This window comes from Peromyscus eremicus, chromosome 9, assembly GCF_949786415.1.
Source record: "Peromyscus eremicus chromosome 9, PerEre_H2_v1, whole genome shotgun sequence".
Classification (NCBI taxonomy): Eukaryota; Metazoa; Chordata; class Mammalia; order Rodentia; family Cricetidae; genus Peromyscus; species Peromyscus eremicus.
The window spans coordinates 89,561,174-89,572,885 of NC_081425.1; the positions used below are offsets into that span (position 1 = coordinate 89,561,174).

Sequence of the window (11,712 nt, forward strand, 5' to 3'; positions counted from 1 at the left end):
AGGATCCTGTAATTTGAACTTTGAATTCATTTTTTTATTGTTGTTGGTTTTTCTTTTCTTTCTTTCTTTCTTTCTTTCTTTTCTTTCTTTTTTTTTTTTTTTACATATTTATATTTTTGTATTTGGGGGAGGGTGTAGAAAAGAAAGCAGCCTCTATACTGGGCCCTATTCAGTGGCAGCTTCTTGTTCCGTAGGGTTAAGGAAGACTTTGAGGAAATAAAAGTTGTTTGGAAAAATTCAGGTGTGATTGCTTTGTATGCTGTGATGGGTAGGAGAGATGAAGTGAAGGGTGCAAGCCCTTCACACCTTCCATCTCGCCTTAGACTATGTCCTGGAACCCTGGGGCGGAGGAAGTGATACTTTCATTCCTACTTCTTGAGATTGCTGACTGCCACGTAGTGATAGAGACCCACAAGCAAGAAAAGTGACACGCCCAGCATGTTGGTGAAGATGGCGAATTGAACGTCCGTGATCATCCTGACAGGCTCCGCTTGGCTCCGACGCTACCGCGGCACAAGCTCGAGGTAGGAGCGGTGCTGGTTTTTCAAGACAGGGTTTCTCTGTGTAACAGCCCTGACTCTCCTGGAATTCACTTTGTAGAGATCTGCCTACCTCTCCTGGGATTAAAGGCTGTGCCACAGCTGCCCAGCTTGAATCCTCAGATTCTCAAGGGTTTTTCTCACCTGAGGAAGTGGTCTCTCCACCCTCAGCAAATGTACTCCCACCTCTCAACCCTGAAATGTTGCCTTTCAGCCTTTGATTGAGGAAATTAATCCTTTATTGTCTGCTAAACCAGCAGTAACTTTCTCTGAAGGAGATGCCAGGCAAGTCCCTTAGAGCCCACCAATAGTTGCCTCTACACCTATAACCAGACTTCAGGCTAAACAGGCTCCTAGAGTGGAGGTAGAAAGTATGGTCCATGAGGAAGTACACTACACTAATGAGCTTAATGAGTCTGCTAATTCGTTCGAGCAGAAGACTGGGGAATGGGTGTGGGATAATGGTGGAAGGAACAGAAAACTGAATCAGGCTGAGTTTATTGGTATTGGCCACTGAGTGGAGACTCTAGATTGAATATTGGAAGCTCGCACAGTTTTAAAAAAATGTGTCAAAAGTTTCTTTGAATGGTTGGCTGAAGCATTTCGAGAGCTGGCCCACTGAAAAGGACTTGGAGATGCCTACTATCCCTTGGCTTAGTGTTGATGAAGGGATTTTAAGGCTCAGGGAAACTGCAATGCTAGAGTGGATACTCTGTGTAAAACCCAATCTTCCACAATGTGAAGGTCCAGAAGCCATGCTCCTCATTAATCCCGTGAGACGCAAAATGGTGAGACAGCTACCAGCACATTTAAAGAGCTTTGTTGTCACCCTTTTCCTTGTCCCAGACCTTAAGGTTGGAGATGCTGCTATTCAATTGGATGAATTCAATGCAGTGGATTTAGTTGAGGCCAAAGTATCAGGGTCTACTTGGTAGCAGTGAATCGCCAAAGACAAGGTGATCATAGTTATAATGGGCAGCATAGACACAGTGATGTTCATAATGGCCTGGCCCATGATGTGCAGCGCAGGCAAAGTGGATTTCATGTTGGCATGACTTACATGAACCTTTGGTACTGGCTCATCAACCATGGTGTTTCCAGGTATGAACTACATAAGAAGCCTACTGCACACTTGTTTGATCAATATAAGTAGAAAAATTCTTAAATGAAAGAAAGGCTACACTATATTATAGCGAAAGGGAATCTTGGCCCTGAACCAATTTCCAGACTTGAACCAGTTTGCAGACTCAGAACCCCTTAAAAGGCAGGATGTCGGGTATTGATAAAATACCTGAGTTTTACTGTCCTTCCTCAGAGAGACCTAAGGCCGTCTACAAGGGCAACAGTACACTGAGGAAAGGGAAACCATCAGACTTTCTGGGGTCTATTGGATACTGGTTCTGAACTGACACTGATTCTGGAAGACCCCAAGAAGCACTGTGGTCCTCTGGATAAAGGAGGGTGCTGTGGGATGGTCTGTTTGTCAAGTGTGTTGCTGATTGGCCAGTGGCTAGGCAGGAAGTGTAGGCGGGACAAGGAGGAGAATAAAGCTGGGAAGTGGTAGGCTGAGTCAGAGAGACACTGCCAGCTGCCAGGATGACAAACAGCATGTGAAGATGCCGGTAAGCCACGAGCCATGTGGCAAGGTATAGATTAATGGAAATGGATTAATTTAAGCTGTAAGAACAGTTAGCAAGAAGCCTGCCATGGCCATACTGTTTGTAACCAATATAAGTCTCTGTGTTTACTTGGTCGGGTCTGAGCGGCTGTGGGACTGGCAGGTGATAGAGATTTGCCCTGACCGTGGGCCAGGCAGGAAAACTCTGGCTACAGGAGGGGCTTATGGAGGTTAGGTGATTAATGGAGTTTTGGCTGAAGTCTGACTCAGTCCAATGGGTCCCCAAAATCATCCTGGTTGTTTTGCCAGTTCCAGAATGTGTAACTGAGACAGATAAACTTAGAAGTTGGTAGAATTCCCATCTGCTTCCCTGACCTGTGGGGAGAGAGCCAATGACAGATACTGTCTCAAAAACCAAGGTGGACAGTTCCTGAGAAACAACAGCAGAGGCTGAACTCTGGCCCTCACATACATGCACACATCTGCGTAACGCCACATGAACCTGTACCCACAAGCATGCACCAGACACACACACGTGCCACACACAAGTCTTGGGTTAATATAAAGATGAAATTCAACATGGTTGGTCTCTTATGCTATAAAAAGTAGCAAAATATGAAAAGGTGACAAGGATGACCTAAGAATATGTCTTGTGTGTGTGTGTGTGTGTGTGTGTGTGTGTGTGTGTGTACGCACATGAGTACCATGTGTATGATCACACATATATGTTCGGTTGTAATGAAACATACTCTGTATCTTCTCCCACATTTTCAGTTAACATTAATTCCACTACCCACCATGTCTAGTATCAGGCCCAGCTTGTCCTTTTCTCTCCAGAATGACAGAGACTCAAGGGTGAAACTTTGGCAACAGGAAATCATTAGTACCACTTCCTATGGGTACACTGAGACAAGCTTATGGAAGCTCCATGGGGAGACAAAGAGGGACTGCTCCTCTGCAGTTTCTACACCAAGATGTCACTAAGAAAACAGCCCTTCCCCACCCCACCCCCAGCTCCTCCATGTTGGCCATGCTTTCTCTGAGTTCACAGGACTTTCTTGAGCGTGTCTCTGGAGCTCTGTCCCCTCAGTTTCCTCCATCCACTGAAATCAAAGAAGGACCAAGAGTTGACAAGGCCAGAGAACTGCAAGGATACTCTGAAGACAGGGTGGGTCCCTTGTGGGGCATCTGGGCTCCATGACCTTTTTAGTTTTGCATGAGTCCCTATATTCCTCTCCCCATTTTTCTTCTCATAAAACTCCAGGTTAAGCTTAGGTTAAAGGTGTGTGCAAGGCTTTGTAATCTCATCAATGAATAAAACATGGCGGAAGCCACGCTGGGTGACTTCAGAGGACAGGTGAAAACATGCCTCCTGCTTCACCTACACTATCACCGTCTTCTTCCCTGGTGACCTCAGAAACTGACATCATAGGAATGAATGGACCTGGATCTTCGTGTCACTCCTTGGAACAGAGCCACACAGCCTTGAACAAGTATGTGTCACATAGTCCAAATGATAAGTCAATGTTTATTACTTTACTACAGCCAAAGTGGAGCTGTTTGTTACAGCAGTCAGACTGCCCTGACTCACACAGGATTGTGAATAATCATAAAAGGCTTTACCGTCTGTCTTCTCCATTAGAATGGATGCTCCTTGAGACCCTTCTGACTCAGGAGACTCATATTGACCCTATTGACCCTCATGCCTCATATATTGTACCTGATTTACATAGAATAGTAACACTGAGCACTTGTCTGTAGTTAGATTAAGAGAACTACAGGCTGGGAAGATGGCTGTATGAGGGCCTGAGCTCAGTTTCTGAGCACACATAAAGAGCTGAGCACAGGGGTCTATGTCTATAATCCCAGCACTTGGGAGGATAAGACAGGAGGTACTTGGGGCTTGCTGGCAGCCAGTATAACTGAGTCCTTGAGTTTCAGGTTCATTGAGAGACCTTGTCTCAAAAATAAGGTAAAGAGCAATTAAGAAAGACTTTTTTTTTTCATTTTTTTGTATTACCAAGAAATTTTTTATTCATTTTACATGCCAACCACAGACCCCCCTCCTCCCTCTTTCTGCCCCCCAGCCTTCCCCTTAACCCTCCCCCCATTCCCACCTCCTCCAAGTCAAGATCTCTGATGGGGATTCAGCAAAGCCTGGTACATTCAGTTGAGGCAGGTCCAAGCCCCTCCCCCCTGCATCAAGGCTGTGCAAGGTGTCACACCTTAAGCACTAAGCCCCCAAAAGCCTGCCCATGCACCAGGGACAGATCCCAGTCCCCCTGCTTGGAAACCCCCCCAACCCCCCAACCCCCCACCCCTCCACCCCCCACCCCCCCACCCCCGCAAACAACTGTCTCCCATATCCAGACGGCCTAGTCTAGTCTTATGGGGGCTCCACAGCTATTGGTCCACAGTTCACGTGTTTCCACTAGTTTGGATGGCCATCTCTGTACATTTTCCCATCATGATCTCGATGTCCCTTGCTCATAGAATCCCTCCTCTCTCTCATCGATTGGACTCCTGGAGCTCAGCCTGGCACCCAGCCATGGATCTCTGCATCTGCTTCCATCAGTAACTGGTTGAAGGCTCCATGATGACAGTTAGGATATTCACTAACCTGGTTGCCTGAGTAGACTAGTTCAGGCACCCTCTCAACTATTGCTAGTAGTATAAGGTAGGGTCATCCTTGTGGATTCCTGGGAACTTCCCTAGCACCCTGTTTCTCCCTATTCCCATGATGTCTCCATTTATCATGGTATCTCAGAAAGACATGATACTGACCTCTGATTTGCACACACACACACACACACACACACACACACACACACACACATGTATGTACACACGTAAAAGAGAATTAGCATCTGGATTCTTTACCATTAGGAAAAACTTTCTAAGGGAAAGCTCATTTATTTGGCCTCATTTGGCATAGAAGTATCAAACTGGCAAATTACAGCTTTACTGTTGTGTGTGTGTGATATGATATGTGTATGTGTGTGTTGTAATACCTTAATAACTATTAGAATAGCTACTTTTGATAATGAAGTGTTGATGTTACACTCTTTCAAACATTGGCCTTTTCTTTCTAGACTTGTGCAGTAACGGTCTAACCTTCCATCACGTGAACCTTTGGGGGACACACTTGTTTTGTTTGTTTTCAAAAAGGGTTTCTCTGAGTAGCCCTGGTGGGGGACATGCTCTTATGGTATCTGAAACATAGCTCTGGTATTGTAAACATTCAGGAATGAGTGTGGTTAGTTGTATGCTCCAGGGCAGCAACAGCAGCTTCACCCTCTCAGCAGTGACTCTCGAAGTAATCACTCAAAATGGGTGTGCACACACACAAACACAGAGACACAGACACAGAGACACACACACACACAAACACACACACACACACACACACAACAGTAAAGCTGAAATTTGCCAGTTTGATATTTTGATGCCAAATGAGATGAAATAAGTAAAGTTTTCCGCTAGAAAGTTTTGAAAATATTAATGGTTAAAGTTTCTTTAAAGTTCACAGAGCTGTTACAATTAAATAACTTGGCTTAACTGCTGGTTCCCATTTTTCTAGATTTGGTTGTTTTACCCTAGGAAAGAACCCATTGTGCACACACAAAGGAGTAGAGAGAACTATACCTTAGAAAAACCACACTATCTGCTACATCAGAGCTTTCTCTGTTTCACTATGTAAACAAACATAGCCTGCATTTACATAGCGAATCAGGAAGAAATCAGTGATTGCTTTATTGCTCGCAGTGTATTCTCACAGTCCGGAGAGGTAGGACACATCTTACCGCCATCTTCTCAATACTTGAAAACCCATGAGCTGGGTCTCCTAATTCTCAGCATAGGACTTTCTCCCCACAGACCTCCCAAGCTGTGTGTATTCAACGTGGACAGCAGCCCGTTAGGAACAAAATCGAACAGACAAGCTGTGTCTGAGCACAGTCTGGCCAAATACTCATGCTTGGGAGCCTCATGGGATGAAAAAGCAACAATAATTATAGAAGAAGAGGTTATGAATTCAAGAGGGGGGTGAGAGGTACTACAGGAATTATCACATCCAAGACATGTAATGAGTGTTCACAGGAAGACAAGACTGTGCAAGCTTGGACAAGTAGGGGAGTGTATATGTGCTCTGCCCTTGGAGATCAGAGGACAACTTTTGGGAGTAGGTTCTTTCCTTTCACCAAGTAGGTTCCAGGGATGGATCTCAGGCCATCGGGCTTGGTAGCAAGCACCTTTGCCCACTGAGTCATCTCAACAGCCCTTGCTACATCCATTGTCTTATCTGCTCAGCCCTTTTCCTCATTCTTCTAGAAACATCCCCCCTCCTGGACACTTTTCTCTTGGGAATTGTCCCTTCCTTATTCTGATCACTTAAGATTAATTGTAAGATGAGGCTGCTAATGTTAGCAACCTGTACTTGGGCCACTGAAGTAGGCATAGGATCCCATTCTTAACAACCAGATGTCTTTTATATATATATAATATTTAAAGACCTGCAACTAAGAAAAGGGAGCCAGTGGTACTTGTATGAAGAGGGAGGAATGGATGTAGTGATGGTGAATCTTGTTTTCAGAATCTGGGGTGAGAGTAACAGCAGAGGAATGCTAGTGACATCAGAGAACCAAATCCCAGTTGTCCCAGAAGCTTGGTGGTCTATGCCTTCCCTGGAGGTTACTGCAAAGAGCCAGGCACTTTCTCCTTTTCCATTTTCAAGTGGGACTCCAGCCATTTGGAAATGTCCTCTTGACTACGGCAAGCTACCCAGGCAGATGGCACCAAAAGATGTGCCTGCACTAGAAAGAGTGGGGGCAGAAGGCCTCCTTGGCGGGCAGTAAGGAAACCATTATTCCAGAGTCCAGGGTCATTGTCATCACCTTTCACACTGGAATCCCTAAGTCTGAACAGGTCAAATTTGATCTGGCAACAGGCCATGTGTAAGGAGACATTGTGTAGACAGCAAAGTTTGGGGGGTGGGTCCCCAGAGATGAAATATGGTCAATGTAACTGTAGTGAAAAGAGCTCTAGACTCAGGGTGAGAAGTACTTCCAATGAGGCAGGGGTTCTGAATGTACTAAAAAAATGTGTAAGCTTCAGAGAAGGTTTGTGATTTGGAAGCCACTTGCAGAGAAGTAATTGTTGAAGCCGTTGCAATGAAAGTTACCAGGAAAAAGAGGACAGCCTTCAAAAATTACTCAGCCGTTCAAAGACAATAGGGGCCTCAAGGAACTGAGGAAGGAACAGTCACAGCAGCCAAGTAGGCAGAGTTCGAAGAGGGTGAGGCTGAGCAAACAGAACCAGGAAGCAGTGTTTGAATGTACTTGGTCCCCTTTCAAACTCACATTGAAGTTAATTGCTATTGTGGCAGGGCTGGGAGGTTGGACCTAAGTGGGATATACTCGGGTCATGGGGAGCATCCTTCATGAAGGGATTGCTGTCTTTCTCACATGGATTAATTCTCATTCTTACAGGACTGGTCTCTAGATCTCTGAGCCTCTTCCCTTTATACAGTACCTAGTCTTGAGAACTGTGTCTCAGCAACAAAAGACAGACGAAGACTTAAGTCATTGAGGAAGTTGAATCTGAGCAGTAGGAAGATATTGGTGGACTTGGAGGTGGCCGAATGGCCGAATGAGAAGAAACATGTTGTTGTAGGTATGGTGGTGTGCCCACCCATGTCCTTCAGGTTCCTAGTGAGTGAGCTCTTGCTGACTTTCCAGCATGCAATCTGCTTCCCTTGGCTTAAGGGATTTTACCTCCTTGAGGGCCAAAAAGGCCATTCTTCCTGAAAGTGGGAGGGAATCAGTGATCTTCAGGGGCTAGCCTCTTTGATTCTTCTGCCTGCAGGGGAATGATTTGGAGGCATGCATTTTGTACCTTTCCTGAGAGTCTCCCCATGGGGTTCATGCCAGCTGTACACTGTGATTGCTGACTGAGTAACTCCACATCAGCTGTTCATCCCCCTGTGGGACTTGTCTAGTCTCTGTCCATCTACTGTACCCACTGTGTTCTCTGCACATCTCAAGCCACCTGAACTTAAATCCTTGTACACACACACACACACACACACACACACACACACACACACACACATAAACATAAACAAACACACATACACACACATATATGTATACACATATACACACACATATATATATACACACACACACATATTTCAGAGGGGATCCAAAGTAAGACAGACAGGTGAGCACGTCATTGATAACCCATGCCAGGACATCCGTGAAGATGAAAAGAGAGGTGAGAAGGGGAGAAGAAGATGATGTTAACAATTGTGGGAGCAACAACTGATGCACATTATGACTTTGCCTGCCTGGAGGTGTAAACAGGCCATGAAAAAGCCTCTTCCAGGTAGAGTGGGACTAGAGGAGGAAGATAGAAAATTCAGAAACGGATTCCTTGTAACAGAAAGCAAAGATATCAGTGCGAGTGCGCTTTTGGTTTAGTGAGCTTTGTGCTCCCTATGTCATTCCCTGGGGCCTGTGGGAAGGAGTATGTCAGCCGCAGAGCAAATGCACATCTCAGGAAGACAATGGACCAGAAGAAGTATGTCAGAGTCCAGTCCAGGGAAAACTGATCTTGCACCTTCCTGAAGTCCCGTGATTCTTGGCTCCAGGGCTGTGCACAATCCATCAACCACATTCAATAAGACAGCCATCTTAACTTTCCAGTAGTGATATCAGAACCTCCCTTGCTATCAATGCACAGAGACAGCATGTCCTGCTTTGACAGCAGGTGTACACCCTCTCTGTTGGTCCCAACAGCACTGGGATACTCCATGCCAATATGGATCCCTACACCCAAGGCCTTTCCACCTCAGATGTTTTAACATCTATCTTCTAAAGAGACTTTGCTCTCCAAGAAATGCTTTCAAGAAAACCATTCCATTCCCTTGCATGGCTGGGTTGCTGCTGGTGCTCATGGGAAGAGTCTGGGTGTGATGATAGGGAGATGTGGGGGACACTAGCTCTCCCGCCTTCTCTGTGTGTGAAATAGTTACATCTTGGATGATTTCTATGTGATGTGAGAGTGGCCTCAAGACTCTGCGCCCCAGCACCAGATGTCAAGTTAGCCTGGAGTCCTGGCTGTTTCCACCGACTTCTAGCTATAATCCCAACATTCAGGAAGCTGAGACAGGAGGATTGCTATGAACTTCAGGTCAGTCTGGGCTACTACTACATAGTGAGTCCCAGGGCAGCCTGCACTGGACTGTGGAGTGAGACCCAGTCTCAAGAGTCAAAGCACAATGAGAGAGCACTTTACAGGGATTGTTTCAGAACCATATTCCTCAATTTCCTTTCTTATTAAAAAAAATCAGTGAAATTTTGAAGGGAAAAATCAAAGTATTTCTTACTTCCTTTTTTTTCTCTTTATAAACTGGTCTGGTGCTGACTTGAGTCTCTAAAGTTTCTAACAAGCTCTCCATTCCTCTCTTTAGAAGCCATATACCTTCTGGAGCAGGTTTAAGGGAGCATAGCTAAAAATAGTACCAGCAAATATCAGTGACAATTATAATAACCACCAGCCCTTTACAGAACAAATTAACCAAGTCATTTTTGTTCACAAGCAGCAGAAATTACCTCTGGCTAATTTCAGTAGAAAAGGGGGGACCCAGGGACCTGTGACAGATGTCACTGTCCCTTTACATTTGGCTCCTCTTTACATTTTCCACTGAGAGTTCCAGGTACAAACAACATACAGCTGCACCCTTCTGCAGAAATGCACCCTCTGCCAAAAGGGTCCCCTCCCTGGGGGCTTAGCCTCCAGCTCCCGATTGACAAGTGGGAGTCAAAGCACCGTTTACACACACCCACAGCAGCTGAAGTCTGCCGAGCCTAGGTGCGTCCTCACTGGGCTTCACCTTGCCTAGCCTGCTTAAGGTTTCACCCAAGGTCATGAAAAAACCTACATCAAAGTCTCAGGGGCTGTTTCTAGGGAGTCCAACCTAAGATAAAAGGGCACTGGGGATCTGAGAAAGGGCAATACCACAGCAGCCTGGGAGTGTCTCGGGAGGAATGTGACAGGTCTGTCTTTTCTGTCTGTAGTGCTTAGGAAGAATCAGCACTAGCTGTTTGAGTAGTCCTCCCAGTCCCCAGCCTAACACCATCCTGTCCTTGTCCTGTCCCATTTTCCACCCACCCACCCCACCCTACCACTCCATTGAAGACCTGAATGTCTGTGAAAATAACCCAGCTGGCTTATCCTGGGTCACTTGTGCTGGGAGAAGACAGGGTGTCTCCTTCGGCTCCTACCAAGTTACTCCACTTCTTCAAGGTCAGACTCAAGTGTTTTGTCAAAAGAAAAACAAAAAACTATCTCATCAATACCACACCACCCACTCCGTAGGATGGCCTGTGGGGCATTTGCTACTACAGACATCATACAAAGAGAGAAACAAGACACAATCAGGAAAAGCCAAGGGGTCAGCCTGAACCCCAATATTTCTTGTTTCAAAGATGCCACTTTGCAGGGTTGACTCTCCTTTCGGCCATTCCAGCTCCGTGTGGCTCATAAAGCCGTCAGGACTAGTCTATGCTGCTCTCATCTGCCTTCGACCACTGCACCAGAATCCCACAGGCTGGCTACATTAAAAATGCAGAAATTCGCCGGGCGGTGGTGGCGCACGCCTTTAATCCCAGCACTCGGGAGGCAGAGGCAGGCGGATCTTTGTGCGTTCGAGGCCAGCCTGGTCTACAGAGCGAGATCCAGGAAAGGCACAAAACTACACAGAGAAACCCTGTCTCAAAAAAAATCCAAAAAAAAAAAAAAAAAAAAAAAAAGCAGAAATTCGAAGATGGCGCCGAAAGTGAAGAAGGAAGCTCCTGCCCCTCCCAAAGCCAAAGCGAAGGCCTTGAAAGCCAAGAAGGCAGTGCTGAAAGGCGTCCACAGCCACAAAAAGAAGAAGATCTGCACGTCACCCACGTTCCGGCGGCCCAAGATCCTGCGGCTCCCGAGGCAGCCCAAATATCCTCGAAAAAGCGCACCCAGAAGAAACAAGCTTGACCACCATGCCATCATCCAATTCCCCCTGACCACCGAGTCAGTCATGAAGAAGATAGAAGACAACAACACACTTGTGTTCATTGTGGATGTCAAGGCCAACAAGCACCAGATCAAACAGGCTGTGAAGAAACTCTGTGACATTGATGTGGCCGAAGTCAACACCCTCATAAGGCCTGATGGAGAGAAGAAGGCGTATGTTCGGTTGGCTCCTGACTATGATGCTCTGGATGTTGCCAAAAAAATTGGGATCATCTAAACTGAGTCTAGCTGGCTAATTCTAAATATACTTTTTCACCATAAATTAAAAAAAAAAATGCAGAAATTCTAACCTCACCATTTTCGAAACTGAAGTCCGACACCAAGGAGTCGGCACCCGCTAAGGGAAGTCATTATTTTCTTGGGGGGTTGGGGGGGACAGAGAGACAGAACAGAAGTTCTTGTTTTACGGGAACTGATTACCACTGTGATGAACCTCATCTTGTAATAATGACTGGCCCTTTAACTCCATGCTGGGGACCC

General features: G+C 45.9%; 2 protein-coding genes across 2 annotated transcripts; one reads left to right on the forward strand and one right to left on the reverse strand.

The window, feature by feature from the left end:
- Window positions 1-368: 368 nt before the first annotated feature.
- LOC131919107 (dolichyl-diphosphooligosaccharide--protein glycosyltransferase subunit 4-like) lies at window positions 369-476 on the reverse strand. Its single transcript, XM_059273150.1, has one exon. The coding sequence runs from the start codon at window positions 474-476 to the stop codon at window positions 369-371; it is 108 nt and encodes a 35-aa protein (XP_059129133.1).
- A 10,508-nt stretch (window positions 477-10,984) lies between these two features.
- Window positions 10,985-11,449, forward strand: LOC131920187 (large ribosomal subunit protein uL23-like). Its single transcript, XM_059274579.1, has one exon. The coding sequence runs from the start codon at window positions 10,985-10,987 to the stop codon at window positions 11,447-11,449; it is 465 nt and encodes a 154-aa protein (XP_059130562.1).
- The last annotated feature ends 263 nt before the right edge of the window (window positions 11,450-11,712 follow it).